The sequence below is a fragment of the Pholis gunnellus genome (genome assembly GCF_910591455.1).
Source record: "Pholis gunnellus genome assembly, chromosome: 22".
Taxonomy (NCBI): domain Eukaryota; kingdom Metazoa; phylum Chordata; class Actinopteri; order Perciformes; family Pholidae; genus Pholis; species Pholis gunnellus.
Genome location: NC_136549.1, coordinates 10,172,230 through 10,192,198, shown reverse-complemented (window position 1 = coordinate 10,192,198; position 19,969 = coordinate 10,172,230). Strand labels below are relative to the sequence as shown.

At 42.1% G+C, this 19,969-nt stretch overlaps 1 protein-coding gene across 2 annotated transcripts; it reads right to left on the bottom strand.

Moving 5' to 3' along the window:
• Positions 1 to 3,911: 3,911 nt before the first annotated feature.
• rassf8b (Ras association domain family member 8b) lies at positions 3,912 to 19,747 on the bottom strand. Of its 2 annotated transcripts, XM_079184103.1 has the most exons (10): positions 19,497 to 19,747; positions 16,706 to 16,773; positions 12,613 to 12,784; positions 10,629 to 10,979; positions 10,260 to 10,465; positions 9,665 to 9,868; positions 9,481 to 9,555; positions 9,062 to 9,184; positions 8,246 to 8,372; positions 3,912 to 7,747 (listed from the first exon to the last, which is right to left on the bottom strand). In XM_079184103.1, the coding sequence occupies exons 3-10, from the start codon at positions 12,722 to 12,724 to the stop codon at positions 7,632 to 7,634; spliced, it is 1,314 nt and encodes a 437-aa protein (XP_079040229.1). In that variant the 5' UTR covers positions 12,725 to 12,784; positions 16,706 to 16,773; positions 19,497 to 19,747; the 3' UTR covers positions 3,912 to 7,631. The 2 variants fall into 2 exon arrangements, with proteins under 2 accessions (XP_079040229.1, XP_079040230.1); XM_079184104.1 differs by lacking the exon at positions 16,706 to 16,773.
• Between the last annotated feature and the right edge of the window lie 222 nt (positions 19,748 to 19,969).

The following is a 19,969-nucleotide window of genomic DNA, read 5'->3' as shown; positions in this document are numbered from 1 at the left end:
TCAAACAAATCAAATACTTTTTAAAAGAGCTTTAATTAAACACTCTAGAAATCTGAATTCATTTGATGAAAGTAACTGAAGAATTAAATGATTATGATATAGATGATTAATTATCCTGCAGCACGCTGCTGAATGAATATGTTCAGAGTTTCAAACACTCATTCTTGAGAGTGGATTATGGTGCAAATGAGAAGCCAAAAATATATTTCTAAAGCTGTGCATATATCCAACATAAATGTAATTGTACCAAAAGGTGAAACAGTACCTAAATTAAAATGGTCAGAATGGCCACCTATAAATAGGTTGGAAATTATGCTAATTTGCTTTCTTGACAACACTTAAATGAGAAGATCAATAACCCTCTAATGTCTGCAATTAACTGTGAAGCTGGAGCTAGCAGCCAGTTAGCTTAGTTTAGCATAAAGAGTGGAAAGCAGGGGGAAACGGCTAGTCTGGCTCTGTTCACATTTTAGACACATTCTACCAGCACCTCTTGAACTTAAACTTAGCAATAAATACACTTCAGTCAGGAACACTCTCGTTATAGATTTTTACCATTTATTGCAACAAATGGAATACAGTTAAACTTGGCGATAATGGCTCCGCTCTTTGAATGCTCCCCGGATTAGCCAGCAGCTACTGAGCTAAGACCGGGAGCACGAGCAATAACCCCCCTGGTTTTACAGGACAGAGGTACATTTTTTTTAAATACATTTCAAACATTTGCCAGAAGATGAACTAACGAAGAGGTGGAGGCTGGGGTGGAGGAGGCGAAGCTTCGCCAGCAGTGAGGTCTGTAGCAGCGTAGATGTAGAATGAATCAGTGAGAAGGAAGCCATATTTAAATAAACCTCCGTGAAGTGAGAGTGGGCTGTGATTGGTGCGTGGCCGATCGGAAGCTATGATTCAATCGGCTGGCTGTCAGCTGGTTACAGCTGGGGCGTATAACTTCCGTGTCCTGCATGAATTTACGCAAGCTTCATGTAGTTTGTAAAACCAAAGAGTTAAAATGACAAGTTGTGGTTTCACAGGGGTTGTGTACGATTTACAGGCTAGCCATTTCCCCTTGTGCCGAGGCTTTATGCTAAGCTAAGCTAAACGATTGCTGGCTGAAGAGTGGTATCAATCTTCTCATCTCACCCTCGGTAGGACAGTGTATATGTTTGTCTCCCAAATGTCAAACTGCTCTTTCACCTTGGACCAAGCTTCAACGGGAATTACTTGAATAATACAGCAGTTCCACGCTTTTTAAGATTGCAGTAAACAACATCAATCAAGCATCAGGTCCATCGCGCTGCTGCCTGACTGACGGCACAGCCCAGTGCACCACCACATAACTTGGCAACCCTGTAGTTACTTTTATCCAACAGAGTGTGTGGTGGTTAATCAAAGCCCATAATTTCCATAATTCATGGATGCCCATCTGTTTGCTACCTCCCCCCATGCCCAGTGCAGAATAAACAAATTCAGGAGAGGGGCCAAGGGGCTATTTAATGACAGCATCAGCCCTGGCTTGTGCAAATATCCACACACACACACACACACACACACACACACACACACACACACACACACACACACACACACACACACACACACACACACACACAAATATAGTATAATCAATCTTCAGGCACAACTATAATTCAGTTTAAACACAATTGTTTAATCCATCTAAGGTGCACAATTTGCATCATAATTCACAAATTGAGGTTAACTAATTAGGCTCCGTGAGTGTAAGACTATTACTCATCCCCATCACACTGTGCCTATTAGAAGACTTTCAGATAACTCACATGAAATCTGTGATCTCCATCCACGCGGTTTCTTAAAAAAAAAGTCTTGTGACACCACGGCACTGCACAGATTTCCTTCTGATAAAATCAAACATGCTTTGATGTTATTGCGAGCCAAATGACAGCTTTGTGATTGAATCAGCAGAGCTCAGGATAGAGAAAGGCGTCGATAACAGCTCAGAGGGAAATGGATTTGTTGTACGAATCTGGGATAAATTGCCACCTAACAAACATTTTGGAAGTAGAGCAGCCAATAAAGCGCTAAATCTGACTCTGAATCTGAGTCGTTTGATTTGATTTATAATAAGAATTTGATAACAAGTTTACAGCCCGCAAATTGCATTAATAATTTTGCACACATGGCTGTCAATAAAATACTCACTGGGTATTTAAGAAAGACAAAAGTTTAGGGTATAGGGGTGTTACAACTTTGTGTTGAAGAGGGGCTTACAGTGTTCTTTAATTAAAAAATATGTTGTATATGTATCATTTAAAATCCAAATTCCTCCACACGTCTCCATTTAACACACTGATATCGAAAAATAAGATTTTAAACGGAACAATACTGTAGCGGTATAATGGCTTGAGGCTTGGCTGGTGCCTGCATTCTGCGAACTGCTGTCACTTACTTGGGAGTTTTATTTCCTAATGAGATATACTGCATAATACGTCACCAAAAGTGATGCCTGCTTAAAAAAAAAAAAAAAAACGATTAGACCTCAAGATGGCACCTTATAAACCACAGGAGACAACGATGGTTAACAAAAAAACCAACTTGTTGGATGAATTTAACAGCATTTAAGGCTACAAATCTTCAAGCATGGTCTGGTGTGAGAGGGTCACAGATGTAATAAGAGCCCCTCTGACCCAGCTGTTGAGCTCCATTAAAGTGTCAAAGCAGAAATACCTTTGGGAGAGACGTTTCGCTCAAAACTGGTCTGATAAGTCCTCCAACTGTATAGTATCAAAAGTTGAAAATGAATCTGAAACTGGTTGTTGTTTGGAGAAACTTTTATTCCAGTCAATCTTGGCAGTAGTGTGTCTGTGTGTCTGTCTCTCGAACACAAAGCCGACTGGCCGTGGGGGCTCAGAGTGATTCTGACAGTTACTTGACTTCTGAAGTGCAGGTAAAGAGGCTGCTGAGACTCTGCTTCCTGCAATTCAGAAACATATTAAATATTAAGTTGTTTTTATCCTTCGCAGATTTAGAGAAGGTCATCCGCGCTTTTATCTCATCTCGTTTAGACAACTGCAAAAGTCACCCTCACGTCTCCGGCTCCTTCAGGTTGCAGCAGCAGCTTAAGTAAGAAACCGACAAAAATAAAGTGGCATTTTGTTGGAGGATGAGTGTCCCTAAAATGTCGTGTTATCACCATTGCGTGAAATGGTGACAAGCATTTTGATTTCGGGGATACAACACTGGAAGGCTTTCAGCCCACCCCCTTTACACTTGTTTCTTCGGTCTAGCCGGGGAATGTGGATTCCTCCATGTTGAAGCGGTGTGCATGCGGCTGTATTAGGAGTCATACTTCACATAGGCCGATAACGAGTTGTACCCTCTCCTAAACCAAAGAAACAGTAACATGGTTTGACCATAGATGTTACATTTGTATCTCCACACTGCAATGCAAAAACAATGCTGTTTCTTTTTTTTCTCCATGTTTTCAATGCAAATTATTATCTGGTGAGGAAGCAGATCCTTTGCTTGAGAGCTCAAGTCCTTTAGCACAACATCCTGCCATCAGATTCATGTGTAGGACCCCTTTACATGGATCTCGTTTTTAAAACAATTTGACGTGGAAACACTAAAAGACAGTGTTTTGAAGTCATGGAGCCAACGTTAGCTAGCTTCAGTCAACTTCTTTGTGAAATCGAGGACCCACTGTTTTCTAAAATTACTAAACATTTTGTAGTGGTAAAACTATCACCATTACAGTTGTAAACTACCTAATTTGTTGCCCCACAGCAACAGCAGTGGGGCTCCCTGATAGGTGACTATGCAAATCCTGTGGATTTCCTATATGAAAAATATGAAAAACAAATATTCACCACTGTATATCAGTTTATTCATTTCTGGCATGTTTTTAAATATATTTCATTCATTTATTTGTACATTTTACATTTCTCTTGAATTTGATTTTCATTTCTTAAATGTGCGATTGAAAGATGACCCAAAGAAGAAAACGTGTTCAATTCTGAAAAATATCTAGTTGGTGAATTTGTGTGTAAACAATACAAAATAAAAACATGTTTACTGTACAATAATTTGTCTCCACAATGAGTTAATGCTATTCAGTGAAATTAGCCACAGTTCATCTAAATGATTCTAACCCCAGTTTGTCTCCAAAATGTCATGAATCATGAGCCAGCCGATACACTTTGACTTTGCAAATCATAGACTGTGTTGCAAATAATGCTACACCTCTCTCAGAACCAACTCATTACCTCTTTTGCATTTGACATGTTGTATCTAGGAGCCAGAGCTACATGGCGAATTTGTCAAACAGATGCTCAAGTCCCCGTGAGAGCAAATACACAATTGAACTCGTCAAAATGCTCGAGACGTAAACAGCATTCATCCATAATTACTTTCTGCCCATTCTTGTCTGGGTAATTCTGTGTCTTGAGCTATCCCTGAGCCGCAGCATTTCTACTTTAGCTTTCAAAACCACTGGATGGCTGTTTTCATAATGGCTCCATCACATTATTTGTTCATGCTCCATTATTGAAAAGCACCATTGATGGCACAACAAAAAGCAATCGTGAGCAATATCTGTAAACTTACTGTCATGTTTCAATGCGACACCGATCTCTTTTACATCCATAGATGTTGTCTTTGCCCGAATTTAATCAACAGGAATGACGGTAATGTGCAGGTTTTGCCATTGTTCTGCTCGTGGTACACTGAGCCGTCTGCTCTTTACCAAAGCTCAACTCTCCACCAGTGTAAATGTCAGCAAGGCAAAAAAGGGACACAACAAACCCAAAATGAAATCATTCTGAGATGAATTGTTGCATCCTTGACAGCCAGTAATTGGGAGTCCAAATAAACCAATCACACATTATTGCATGCACGCACAGCTGCCTATTGAACGAGAGCATTAAAACCTAACCTCTGTAGCATTCTGCATATTTCAGACTTCAATCTGCTTTTTAAAAAAAGTCCATAGACTGCTGTGATCTGTAGACATTATTTACAATTGTTTTTTTTTTCTGGTAAGGCATGCTATCATTCAAAAACTTTCAGTCAACTGCGATTCCTTTATTAGCGGGTTACAGTCTCCGTATCACAGCTGACAATAATGCTGCATACTAAGGGAGGCGGAGGCGAGAAAAGAAAACTTTCGTTCATTTCTGGGAATAGTTTGCAAAAGTTGTGACGTGAATTCCTCCGGTTACCTTTGTACCGCAGAGCAAACAACAAAGATCCATCTCACCGGAGGGAGGAATTCACTTTGTTATCGCTCACAGCACCAAACACAAGTCTCTTCCTGTGGGCTCAAGTGAGGGTCAATAAGATATCGAGCTGGTGAAATGATTTCAAAGCTGGTGGTTGTGTATCACGCTCTGTAAACCTGGGAGAAATAGAAGTTGGTAAAAATTATTGTAGATTTTGAAGAAGACGCCAATGTGTGCAAAAAAAATCTGTCAGTGGTTGAGGAAGTAATTGCAGAAGTGGTAAGGTATTAGCATCAGAATGTACTGAGTTACTTTACACCAGAGAAAAGATGAGGCTGCACAAACTCTGAAACAAGAGAACTGCTTGTGAATATTTGAGCACAGATGCAAATCAGAAAGCTGCGTGTGAAACTCAGTACTCTAAATTCCCACACTGTTTTCGACACTAAAGTTACACATGCACACCCAGATCTAAGTTACAAGTATGAATTTTAGTGGCGTTCTTACAGCCCAAAGTAGGTCCAAAAGGCATTTGTGTGCATTTGCTATTGCTAAAACTTGTCAAAAAGATATTTAGACATTCTCACATCTGCAAATCTTGTCTACAGAGTCATCATTTTGAGACTTTTTTTTTTCCCACAGGTTTCACATCCACAGACATTGAAATTGTTTCAAGTTCAAAAGCTTATGGACCCTTATTAGAACATACATTCCCACACAGTCTGTGTCAGTTTCATCGTAGAAATCCTCTGAGAAATATCCTTTTATTCCGTGTTGACAAATCATCAAATGAGAAATGGGCAACAGCGGTAACAACCAGACTTTCGTGTATTTTTTGTTTTAGCCTGATGAAGAGAAAAAACAAACACTTTCCTGACAATTTCCTCTGTGTCAAGTTGCAACAAGACAGAGCTCAACCATCTGGCACAGCAAACCACGAAACCCGACAGTCTGACAGAAACAGACTACTATTTGACTCAAGTTGGTATATTTCACGGGTATAAGTTGCATTCACATAAAAAAGTACATTCACCTAACTATTATAGATTTTCACACTGGCTTTGGTTCATAAGAGACATCTTTAGTTCATTATAAAAATCAGATGGAACAAAAGATTGCAGTATGTGGGTGTAATACTGCTTTAAGAAGTGTGTGTTTTCTTTATGTGTGTGTGTGTGTGTACATGCATGATGAACACAGTGAAATATGTCAAACAATCCAAGTGGCACTTCAGATTATAAACTATTAGGCTAAAGTGCTGAAGCTTTGAAACAAAAACAATAGCCAGTCATGTTTGACCCATGACAATGAACAGAGACAGATAACATCAGACCTCAGGCAACTTTCACACAGTTAACTTTCACGCGTCTGAATAATATATGTTCTGTTGCCACCTGGTGGTCAAACTGGGAATGAAGTCATTGTTTTAAAAAAAAAACTTTCCAAGCTGGATTTACACTGCAGGCACAAAGGCCTCTGTCATCACTCATCCTCATCGCTTCTTTCATGTTTCAGAGCTTTTGGAGAAAGTGCTCAAGTGAAACAAAGAGGAGATTAATGGCTCTGCACCAAATATGACACAAAACTGAACCTGGAGCCAAACAATTTCACCAAAGAATGTCCAATAGTTGAAGATGTTCCTCCATTATTTCCTCCTCTGTCATTTGTTTTATACGATGGGCAAACATTTTTCCATTTTTGTCAAACACGGGAAATATAAAGCAAATGCATTCCTGTTTAAAAAAAAAAAAAGATTGAGACACTGTTGAGTTACACTGACATCAGTTACCATGACTAGGTATCACCTGAATTGGAGTATTTTATCAAATTTCGATGGCGCATAGTTTAGTAGCTACTTTGAGTTCTCTTTTAACATTCTAGACATCTGGTTTTCAAACACCAGAGTAAGGCAATCAGATATGGCTATGGTTATAGCACAGGTGTGGTGTTTGTGCATGCTCGTGCATGGATTATGTTTATACATGTCCAAACTTTATGATTTACGACATAAAAAATAAAGTTTATCTGTTTGGCTGAAGCCTCATCGGGCAACAAAAATACATTTGCTGGCTTGTAGTTTTTTTTTTTTTTATTACTGAGAAAATGGAAGTTTAGAGTTGTAAGAGGAATCTTCCCTCACCTACTGGAGTACAGACGGTTTAAATGTTAGTTTGCAAATGGATTTTTGACATCAGTTTGATTCTCAGTCCTAGTAAGACGGAAGAGGAGGCAGAGCAAGAAAGATGCAAAACAGATGTGAGAACTGTTTTTCTTTTCTTCTTTTTTTTGTGATACCCCACTCATCCTCCATACATTGTTTCAGTGCCTTGCTCAAGAGCATTTCAACAGTTTGGGGAGTCTTCCAGTCAGACGAATTGCCTTGACAACATCAGGCCGACCCTGCTGCTCAAATAGTGTCTCCCACACAGTTTGGGGTCAAACGTAGATGCCTTCAGGGTTGAGGCTGGAGGTCACGGCGCTTTGAAGGGTGCGGAGGTCGCTGGGTAAAAGCCGAGACGAGCCAAGTCGTTTCAGAGAACCAGAGTCCACTTCTGTAGGAAGCAACAAAACAAAACAACTTGATTTAACAATCTGACATGACACTCTTGTAATCTTGGACCGTGACGCTCTACCACCTCCTGATAAAAACAAAACGTTTGCCGGGGGATTCTTCTTTTTGAGAAGGAAAATGGGGATTTTCCTTTTTGACGAACCGTGAAAGTCTTCAGCATTTAGGGCTGCCAGTGATTTGGTCCATGTAATGGGGTTACAGACTTAAAGCTGTTATTTCACCACAGTCTTGCCTCAGCAGCTCAAGTCTACAGTCCAACGTGTCCTTCTCAGGATGACCACAAGGTGACACTGTGTGCATACACATGTGACCACAATGTATGCAAAGCATTTCAGTCAAAATGTGGTTAGCTATGAAATTGAGCTTTATGAACAAGGTTATAGTAATATGGCAAGGGGTTGAGTCTCTGTTGGTGTGTACATGCATGTCTATGTACGTGTGTGTGAGAGTGTGTGTGTGTGTGTGTGTGTGTACGTGCCATTGTTGTTTTCTCCTGTAGGTTGAGCAGGCAGCACGGTGACCTTGGTACCAGTCTGCTGAATGAACTGCTGCAGGTTGACCTGTCGTAGCTCTTTAGTCAGCTGCTCCAGCTCCTGCTCCTTCTCCTGTGTTGGAAAAAAACCCACCATGACAACTAAATGAAGTCTATGCCAAGGCTAATAAATCATACGCTCAAGGTGCATTCAAATGAGTACTTCTTTTAAAACATGAGTTCAGCCCCTGTACCTAATTTGGAAATGTTTTTTCTGCATTCGCTAAACTACATTTATACATTTGCTTTTTAACTGTGCTCAGGATCTCTCCAGAATTCATAACCCAGTTGAGGCAGTTAAAGAGAGGATTTAGCTCCCAGATGGTTACGTAACTGCAAGCGAGGGATTGTGCACTTATTCAGGCCCCTCTCTAATCAGACGAAGAATGCCGTAATACCCTCCTCTCTCCCTTCCCCTTCTCATTACCTCATGCTTCCCACACCCTACTGGACCTCGCCTGTACATAGAGCACATCACTTCATACAAGGACGCACGCAGCCAAAGGATCCAATGCACATCCCCGCAAGCCAGAGATTAAACTTCGCTTCACTGCCCACAACTTAAATGAGCTTAGATTTCTATGGTTCCACCTGTGAGCAGAGGACTGAATTTCCCTGCACTGAAAGCATTTTAAAGCCGTTTTCAAAACTTCGACATCACTCCCCACGTATTCTGAGCTGCCACGTGTGCTTTAAAATTCAATTTTCAGGCTTTGGTGTCAAAAAACTAAAATTCAAATAATAAGCAGAATCTGCGCTGACCTGTAATCTCTTGCTGGACTGGCCAAGTGAGCGTTCCAACGCCCTGCAGCTGCTCTCCAGCCGAGCTGTGTGTTGGCTCTGCGTTTCAAGCTCTGCCCTCACCTTCTCCAGCTGGGATTGCACCTGTAATCCAGAGTGGCAAGTGAGGAGAGAAAGCCAAAGCTCATAAAAACTTTTTTAAGGAGTAACGGGCAAACGTAACCGGTCCTCACAGTGGAGATGTAGGAGGGCTCTTTCATGCTTTAATGTGGTTAAAACTTCAAAATGTTTGCAGTGAAAAATCGATGTGAAGTTGCATTTTTGTGCGACAGACACCTGAGAGGGTCCTCAGCTGTAGAGACCTGAATGAGATCTCAGCAGTTCACCAAACCGCTGTCTGATTTTTGTTTATTTGGAGACCAAAATAGACTAGATCGTACCTCCTCCTCATTGACCCTCTGGTTGAGCTCAGCCTCCTGCTGCAGCTGCTCCTGCTCCAGGCCACCCTCCATGCTCTACAGAACATGGCATATAATTAATCAAAAGGAATAACTGGCATGAAGATAGTCTTCGCAGAAAAAGTAATTCCACTTTTCATGCCGTTTATGAACCCAGCTAGCTCACCTGTATGTGTGCCAAGTACTCCGAGAGCTTGGCCTCGCAATCGCGCACGCGGCCCTGCAGCTCGACTAGCTGTTGCCGGAGTTGCCGCTCGCTCTCGCGCTCAATCTGCAGCTCGTTCAGCCAGAATTCCTCCTCCTCCATCTCTGCATCGTTCCTCCTCACCTGCTGCTGTAAAAGCAGCAGCTCCTCCTCCAGGTTTCCTCCCTGGTATGAGAAAATTAGCTCCATGTGAAAACTCTGGAGCCCCAAAAAACATATTTTTAAAAAAACATGGTAAAGGGATAAAATGATGATGCAGGCACATACGGACTCAAAAGCTGGGACAGTGATATAAATTGTGAATGGAACCTGGAGTTGCAGCCCATCTGCGCCCGCTGAGCTATTAACATTTCAAATGATCTACGTTGTGCGTAGTACGGAGGCTACGCCAGAAAACAGCCGGAGCAGAGTACGAGAGGCCAGTGACTGTCTACTACTTTGTGTGAATGCAATATAACTTAATGCACTTGTGAGGTTCTAGAGTGCAGGTGTTATGGCTCTGCACACATCATCTTTTCCTGTAAGTAACAGCACGAGCAGCTGTGGTTTTACTCACTTCATCGGCCTCGCCGGCGGCCTCCTCCCAGTCTTGCAGCTCGGCCTCGCAGCCCAGCAGACGGCTCTCCAGGGCCTGGAGTTTGTCTCTCTGCAGCTGCACCAACCGGCTCAGCTCTCTGGCTGGACTCCCAGGTACAGATGCTACTCCAACACCTCCAACCCTGCTCAGGTTCAGACTCACCCCCCTCTGCTGGGGCTGTTTGGCTGAGTGGATGGATGAAAGGATGGTTATTCGATCGTGGAAGGGAGGGAATGAAACAGAAGGGGGACAGTAGAACCAGGACTTTTGACAGTATCTGCACAACTAGGAACAACTATTACTGACAACAGTAAGCTTGAATATATTGAACAAACTAAAACACACTACCTTCAGCATCTCTGCTTTTCCCAAATATGTCCCGCAGACCCCTGGCCCCCCCAGTGAAGGTCAGAGACTTGCGTTTGGGTTCCCTTCGTTTGAGCGAGCGGTCAGTCCCCGACTGGCGGAACTTGGCCAGAGGTGGCAGGCTCTGCCGGTAGAAGCCTCGCTCTGGGACGCGAGCCTGCCCGTCAGAGGTGGGGCGCTCGCTAACAGACGGGCCGGTTCGCTGGAGGATGAGCTGGACGTCGCTGGCATACTGACCCCACTTGTTGAGAGACACCACAGGGTTCTCGTGCGGTGCCAGGTGACGTTCTGTCTCACGCCACTTCTCGATCAGGGTGTACCTGCCAGTGCGTCCTGGGACAAAACAAGAAAATGTATGACAACTTAAAAGGCCATGATAACATATATTTTCAATCAGCTTCTTACTATGAGCGATGGGGTTCTACAAGACCACAGAATACAGTAATTTTCCAAACAGGTTTGATTAGTTCATTAGAGATTGTTTGTATTTAACTTTTTTCTCGTCCTCTTCTCCCTGTTTTTACGTGGGCGGGACTCAGTCGCAGCTTACAGGTGACGTCATAGACTTCCATCCACCTATCACCAGTTAGCAACATTTATAATCAAAACTAGATGACGGCTGTGGGGTTGTTTTATTATTTTTGCAGAGATGATGCCTTCTGCTGATTCAGCTCAAACCTGTTCAATGAAACTCTCTTTGTATAGTTGGTATTGCTTTCTCCTCCCTTTAATCTGCGGCGTACCCCAAAGACCTATTCTTGGCCCCCTTGGACTCATTCATTCACTTGAATTGTTATTCTGCTGACGACACCCAGATTTCCGGCCTGTAAAGTAACTTGCATCATTTAATGGCTCGGTACTTCTTTGTGTATGTTGTCATGGTTCAAACTTACTGTTACCGTAAGCACGCTTTAAAAATGAACTTCAAAGTGCATCGCAAGAAAGAGGAAAGAAAGAACAGATTCAACTCTTTCATACCTCTCCCACCCGTGTGCAGCATTGGTAATTTCAAAGAACTTGACAATCATGTTTAGTAAAACAACTTAACAGTGGGAACATTCAACTCAACAAACAGTGATTGTGTTGGGAAAAGGGCTGTGTTCAATGGTTCACAGCTCTATGTGTGTGTACGCCTGCATTCTTTCCTGTGCAAATATAGATAAGAGCAAAACACTGCCCATCGTACCCTCACCCTCGTCTCACACAGTAAGGGTCCTTGTAAAAGAGGCGCATTCATCACTACAGCCATTCACATCAAAGTGCCCTGGCCTGGACAAAGGGCACAGCGAGCACAAAGGACAGTGAACGCCATAACTTCTGCTACATTGGCACCATGAAAGACGGGTTTTAGCTCTGAGAAAAATCTATGTTTGGGGATTAGTGAGAAATACCTTCAAATCTGTCCATTTTAAAAACGGTACACATCCTTCAATTTGATGAAATCATATTATTATGGTCTTGACTTCACAGCTATATAAGCACGGTACAATCCATGCAATAAGTAACATTGAGACAGAGTGTCAACTTAATTCTCTGCAATTGTACAGCACGTAAATAGACCAAAGTCTGCAGCATGACTCATCTCGTTTTGAGCAGCCCATTTATGGTGAAAATCTCTTTGTGCCCTCGAGTCACTTTTCATTTTACTGCAATTTATCATCTCCAGTATTTCTGACAAACTGCCCGGCCAATATCGGACACAACCCACAGAGCAAATCCCCATTAGGATTTATGTGGGACTAAATATTATTCACACCACCGTAGTTTAAGGAGGCAGATAGAGAAGATTTCATCTCACAGGGTAAAATCCACTCTTCTTGTTGGGGGTCTTTGTCATGTTATGAGTTGTTTTTTTTGTGTATTTATATATATATAGTCAATAGTAATTGACATCTACAGCTCATATTCTTGTGCTATTAGATCTTCTTCGAGCATCGATCACTCGGTGACGTCTGTTTGAGCTTACCAATGGCTTGTGCCAAAGCAATGACCACTTCCTGGCATGTGGTGAACTCTGTGACGCCGCACACGATGCGCTGCACTCCGTCCACCCAAACTTTCAGCTCCATGGCCTTCATCCAGAGGCCCTCATTCCTCCACACCACAAGGGGGTGCTAACAATGTTTAACTGTCCATCCCTAAAAAGGAAAAAAATAAACATTATTGAGTGCAATGAACTTTGTTGTTCTTGTAAACATTTGTAAAAGCTGCACTCAATACTTTTATGTTAACAATGAATTAACATCAGCTTGTTTTGTTTTTTACGGCCCGCTGCTGTACTGTTTGGGTTCACTCTCATGGCTCTCATCAGCATTGCAGCAGCAGCAGCTGCTTTCAGTTACAATGCTCTAAACCCACACTACGTTACCTGCAACAAGCTGTTGAACAGAATGGAGAATTTAACATTGCAAAAATAATGACAACAACATCAACATCATTCCGCTTAAACACAATATCCCTAGCCAACCTTTATCATTTCCTACACTTCCCAGAATGACTTTACAACCACTAGACAACCCACTGACTACAACACAGATGGAAAGAGCTCAAATCTTTATAAAAATATCAACCAAGCAGCACATGGTGGAGTGACACCAGCCTCCTGTAAACGAACAACATACAACACACGTTCTTCTGAAGTAGTTTCCTGTAACGCTGCTGATGAATTGCTGCAAGAACACACTTGTGGTGCAGCGATTGTGACCGTCTACATCCAATACATTTTTCATTTGCTGGTGGCGGTGCAGGAAAGCTCACAGCAGTTGCATGCACGCAGAATTGAGAGCCATTTCAAACCGCTGACACAAGCACCTCAGCAGCGAGGCAGTCATTACGAACCTGGCAAGGCCACGACGACGGAGCCTGTGCAACAGAGCAGTGAAGGAGCTGGTGCCTAATGCTCAAACTATTGCAACCCTACTGGGCAGCAGCCCTCCTTTTTCCTGAATGGGCCATCAGTTCAGCTCTGATCCTTGACTTTCATATCGCTTGAGGCCTCCCTTAACAAGTTAGGCGCCTTCCATCTTCATCACAGCTGGAATGGGACCCCAATCCCTCCTGCAATTTAACCACCGGTCCCCCCTCGAGGCCTTTTCCTACTGAGACTGCATAATGTTGCTCACTCCTCTGCACCGGAGGCATCTGGTAAGGGCAAAGCCCGCCTCTGGTGGGGAACGGGATGATTTGTAACTGCAGACAGCTACTGCAAGATGCATCTGAACCCAGATGCCGGTGAATGAGACTATATCCGTGAATAGGGCTCAGGCGAATGGGGGAAATTAAAGAATTAAGGGGGAATGAAGGTGAAACAGTAAGGGGACAGATGGATCAACAATGCAAAGAAGAAGGCTTAAGGGTAGCTACAAGAAACCTTTGGGATGAAAAAGATATGAAACAATATTCATTTTGGTGGTGGTTCGGGCAGAAAGTCAGGGCAGGAAACACATCACGTTTATTGAAAGATCATCTACTCAGCATGAGTTCCATCAAGTGAAACCATTTCTATTCTGAACGCACTGTTCATTGGAAAAGTTGGACTTGAGGATTATTTCAAAACAAACTTGTTGCAATAACAAAAGCTCCATGACATGGTTTCATAACACACAAATATCCGAACAGATGATGTGAAACTTTAAACTGTCACAGCTGCAGCTGAAATGTTTTGATTCAATGACGGTTGATATTGAATTCTCACCAGGAAGAAGAGCCAGTGTTCACACAAGCTTGTAAATCTGCTCCCTCCCTCTCTCTTTCTCACACACACACACACACACACACACACACACACTTGGTATGCGCACATCTGTGTGCGAAGTCGTACTGAAGTCATTCACTCCTCAGTGATACAATCATCATAAACCTATTATCAAAACAGAAAGAACTGCAACTGAAGCTGCAGCAAAGTCAAATTTCACATCATTTAAGTCCAATTGAGTCAACTATGAGAGACTTTAATATGCAAATGTTCATAAATGAAAGGTGGAAGATTTAGACATTATTATATTTTTATTATAAAAAACATAAAAAACTGATTACACTAACACGCCTTTCTGTGTTGTTATTTTGTACAATTTCCTGAATTCCTTGACTCACATACTCCCACTGGCCCTCTGACACAAATACCACAACATGTGCTAGTAGGCGTGAGAAACAGCGCACAGCGCCTATAGGAGCAGGCAGCTGTGCAGAAGCAGATGTTCTTATAGGTTTTTATGACTTTGATCTTTGATGATGAAACAGCATTTTCATAACCACTCAATAGCTGACTTCACAGGGATCTACAGTAAATGTTGTACCTAAGAGCAGAACAGGATATAGAAGCTGTGACCTGACGGGGTACGTCAATGTCAGACTAATCGAATTCTCTGCACAGCAGCATGAACCCTGCAGTCTGAGCTTCGATTGTCTTTACCCCGCTAATAACTTCCGCCTCTTTCACGACAGCCGTTGCTGCGATATTGTTCAGAATTTTCATCATGCTATTTCCATACTTTTTTCGCTGGTTACGTCTTTTGATTTAAATTACAGTCACTTTGAAGCCCCCCCCGCTGCCAGAGTGTGAATAAATAAATCATGCATGCTAGATGGCGAGTGTACACAAATTAGTATGCCGCAACACGTGCGGTTCTATTTCAGTGTCGGGTTCCTTGTAAATGTATACGTTCCATATTTAGTGTCAGCCTGAGACATCTCCAGAGTGAGGAACCTCTGAACCTGTGGGGAAGGTGCCGTTTGGAAATTTATTAGCCATTAGTCGCAGTTTAATAAACACAAAGACAGTGCTTCACATTCCAACTGCACACTGAATCCTTCACATAGTCATCCATTTATAGAGAATCCAGGACAGTAAATTCTAACAGACATAGTTACCACAGGTAGATTCAGGTGGAATTATCTTTATTTAGCCTTAATTTGTAATCAGTGTGAGGCTGTGTGTATATTTTTGGGGGTTGACATTTGTGGTTTGGCACAACTTTGGCTGTTGCCATGTGGTTTCACACACATGAGGAAGACGGTCTCTTCTCTGCTTCACCGTTGAGCTAAACTTAGTGGTGACTTCAGTCAGCCTCCCCTAAAGTTTCATTCTCAGGATGCCACAGGAAGGCAGATCTTGGGAGGGGACAGTCTTGGCAAGTCAAGTGCTTCTGATACGTCATTCCTCAAACATGGAGGGATATTTATTAAACGGATCAGCACAAAAATACCATTTAAAGCCCATTTAATATCTGAGACGAGCATTGAAAAGGTTCAACGATGTTACGATTGAAAGATGTAAAAGAAAAGCTTTTAATGTCACACCAACTACAAGTAGGGGTTTAAATTCAAAACACCAACCAAAGAGTTCATTTCCAGCCTTGCTTCAGCCCAGTGCTCTCTCACTCCATTACTTAATTACACTTTAACAAACTCATTGATTGAGTTTCAACCCTGGCTCATCTCACCAGCAGTCTGCCAACAACAAACAGGACACAACAAAATGATGATTATGGAGTGTCACTGTACAATCTAATTATTATTAAGGGTAGAGCTTCATGGAAATAAATACATTGTGGTTAATGTAACTGTACTGCCATGTGAACTCCTGTATGAACAATGTACTAGAAGTGTGCAACAATTTTTGACATACTAACAAATATACTTAATGTATTAATGATGTATAATTACTGAAATATGCTGTATTTTTTTAAAGAACTGCTAATAGTATATTGAAAATACCACCATTTCTATAGTGCAGAAATCATAGCACACTTCGGGGTTAAATTATATTTTACTAACAGACCTGAAAATGTGACTTTAGTGACATTTGTATCAAGACGACGTGGCGTTTTAAATCAGCAGCAGCACGGAGCAGTTCAACAACAACGATGATGCAATCAGGGGACAATTTTTAAAGCAACAAGGAGGCTGAGGCAGCAGGAGGGGGTCCACGAAAACAAGTGGTGCACAGACAAAAGAGCATGCTACAGTGTGTGCGTGTGTGTGCGTGTGTGTGCGTGTGTGTGCGTGTGTGTGTGCGCCCACATGGCTAGCGGCATGACTGGATGCAAACAATCCCTCACCATGGCGACACGGCTCTGGCTTTGTCCGAGGCCTTACACAGATGACTGGATTGATTGGAGAGCACGGTCTGGGAAAGTAGACCACACAATCACTAACAATTAAGAAGCAACCCCTACTTTCCTGTCACTTCCTCTTTGTTTCCTCTGAATGTGGGCTGCAAGAAAACGTCGAGGTGTATACTACTACTGCAGCAGCGGGGTTTCTCAAGCTCAGGAGTTTGTCTGTTGGTGGAAATTAAGTGAGTTTCAACTGGAGCCGTCGTGCAGTTTAGTTGACCTCCAAAAGGGGAAATTCATCTCTGGCTGTACAAGCAATTTAAGTGAATAAACACACTATAAAAAAGGTAAAACATACACAGCAAGTATGTTCAGTGCTGTAAATATAAAGCCTTGGGTGCTTTAGCCAAAGCAAATATGTGAACACGAGTCGGCAAACATGCTAGCAGCTCTGTGAGACATTATTTAGGCCCAGCGTTGCTTTGAGCTAAATGCTAACAGCAGCACGCTAAATCTGCTGACGTCAGGCCCAATGTTTACCATGTTCACTTTTGTAGTAAGCATGTTGGTATGCTAACATTTGCTAAAAAGAACTTAACACAAAGTAAACTTTAAACTAGTTCAAATATTTCAGTCTGTAACAAAGTGGACGAGCCACATTGCCATCCATAGAGCCACGCCACAAGATATGCTTATGTTAGCAGCTTTTTCAGACATAAAAAGCTAATTAAATTAGGATTTGACCAGTGTCCTCGGACAAAATGTCACTTTTCTTGATTGCTCAGTGGCCCTCGCAGTAATATGCTCATGACTTTGTGATTTGGAGTTGGCACACAGCCTCATATCATACAACACTATCTCATATTTCCTGTTTCTCCTCTCTGTTCCCACTACATACACTGTTAGTCCACCCTGAAATCTGACAAAGATATTAAAATGATTCAAACGTGAAATTGGATCAAAACAGACACCTTGAAACCTCCCATTTTCTCTTCAATTTACGACCTCTGCTTCAATCTCTCCGTGAGTGCTCTGCTAGCTGCAGCTGTGTGCTACTTCCACATCAACTTTGTCAGCTGAGGAGAGTGAGGTGGCTGCAGGTTAAAGACAAAGCTGGAATAAGCTGAGGGAAAAGATTCAGGGAGTAATCGGACAGAACAACTTTCAATTCAGGATACCACGGAAGATTTTCCTGTGAACAAACAGGCAGTGGAGTTTTACGTGGATGCAACACCTGCTATTTGGTGGACATCTTAATCTGCAAACATCTTATATGGCAGTGGACATGTGTTTATCACACTTTCATGTGTATAAATAAGTTGTTAAACTGCTGAAGACATATGGGAATAAATTCAAAATATAACTCAGCGTTATATTTATTGAATTTCCACAAGTGCTGGGATCAATCACCATATTGAAGTTGGGTGACCAAATTTCCATCTTGCAGTCTAAAAAGTTAAAACTAATCAGCTTGGTGGAGACAATAAGCCTTTAACCCTGTAAGACTCAGAGCTTAGCTGACATGGAGGTGGTGGGAGGGGGAGTCTGGACTGGATTTACACTGCAAAGTCTGTTAAATTACAGTGTTGTGCTTTGGGAGCGCATGTTGGACATGTTTACTAGTTTAGATAGCCAGGCATTGTGAGATCAATCATTTTGATGAAGAGATTTGATGTCCAGCTTTCTATTTTAAAAAGGTGATACAAATACTATATTGTTTATTCTAGTTTTTTAAATGCTATCTCATACAGACCTAAAGCAATTCATTAATTAGCAAATAACAGAAAATTAACAAGCAATTTTTTGACTATCAATTAATTATTTAATTAATTTGTTAGGATTTGCTGCTGAATACAAGTTCAGAAATTGTTAGTAGGGTAAAACAGGCAATTTCACGACGGCACCTTGGGCTTTAAGAAATTGTGACAGGTATTTGTTTGTATTCTTTGACATTTTATAGACCAAAAGATACATCGAGAAAATAGTAGTTGCTCTAGTTGCTATTAGTTAGCATTTTATTTGACAAGAAATGGTCTTTAAACATCTATTAGACACAATCCAAACAGGAGACATGGACTATTGGGCAAGATATCTCTCAACTACAAAAGTGTTTTTTTGCAGAAGCCAAATTCTCTCGTGCAATAATACTTTATATGTTATATTGTCCTGCACACACGTGAATAAACTGTTCTTTCATTGTATTCCTGCCACAAACACAATGTCAGTGACTTTTGCCCTTGCTTCCATATCACAGGTGCGCTTCAAGGACTTCCTACTCTCTTACTACTCAGATGAAGGAACTCTGATTAAAGCCACTGCTGAGTGAGCGCTTATTGCCCAACTCTATTAAGAGATTCATCATTGCAGGGCTCAGCAGATCCACTGACCACTCACTCATTTCCTGCTGGCTCATGCATCAGGTATGTCACCATGTGGAACACCACAATCACTCCCATTTAAGGATGTATTCTTGTGTGAATGTACAAACGTTGTAAAATAGTCTACCACGTTAGTATTTCAAAAAGGGAGGATAAGGAGAAATACATGAATACATCTGACCCAATTGCGAAATAAAGTTATGCAACTACAGCTGACCAGTGATAGCTCTGTGTTTTTTCCAGTCTTCCAAATAAATAACAAACTGGACATTCACTATGAAATAATATAACTGAGGTCATTTAATAGCCAACAACCTTGTTTTATTGGTAGCAGATTTTAAATGTTGCCTAGACTGACGCATTGAAGCTGGAGACATTGACTGCATTCAGTCCAGCGTAAATCGGCAACAACATACCTGTATTCAGCATTGGATCACTGCATTTAAACTCTGCAGTTGTGCTGTTGCCTCAGTGTTTCTCTCTGGGATAAAAAAAAAATCCGGTACTTTCAGCTGCTTGTTCTGCGGGTTACATGCGGGAGATCCTGTTTATTCCGCGCTGATCCGAGCCTGCATTAGAGTTAACGGTGTGCGCACGTCCCCCGCCTGTATCACCCGTGCTGATGTAAACATGCGTCCGGCCGGTTATTGGACATCCGACATGGGGCTCTCAACATCTGCCGCTGTGCCTGTTAGCCCGCTGCTCTGCCCCGCCAGTGTGGGAAGACCACAGGGCGCGTTGTAAATTGCATCGGAACTGAACTGGGACACCGCAAGGCATGATGGACCGGTTAAAGCTGCAACGCGACGCAAATGGACCCCGAGATGCACTCAGCTCTGATGCAGTTGGCAGTCACATAGAAGCTGAAGCGGTTTCTAGGCAGTTTATA

Excerpts from the sequence above, each read along its gene's own strand:
- rassf8b (XM_079184103.1), bottom strand. The coding sequence starts at position 12,724 with ATGAAGGCCATGGAGCTGAAAGTTTGGGTGGACGGAGTGCAGCGCATC. Across the intron at positions 10,466-10,628 it reads GAAAAGCAGAGATGCTGAAG|CCAAACAGCCCCAGCAGAGG; the intron begins GTAGTGTGTTTT and ends CCATCCACTCAG. Across the intron at positions 7,748-8,245 it reads TACAGGAGAAAACAACAATG|AAGTGGACTCTGGTTCTCTG; the intron begins GCACGTACACAC and ends TGCTTCCTACAG.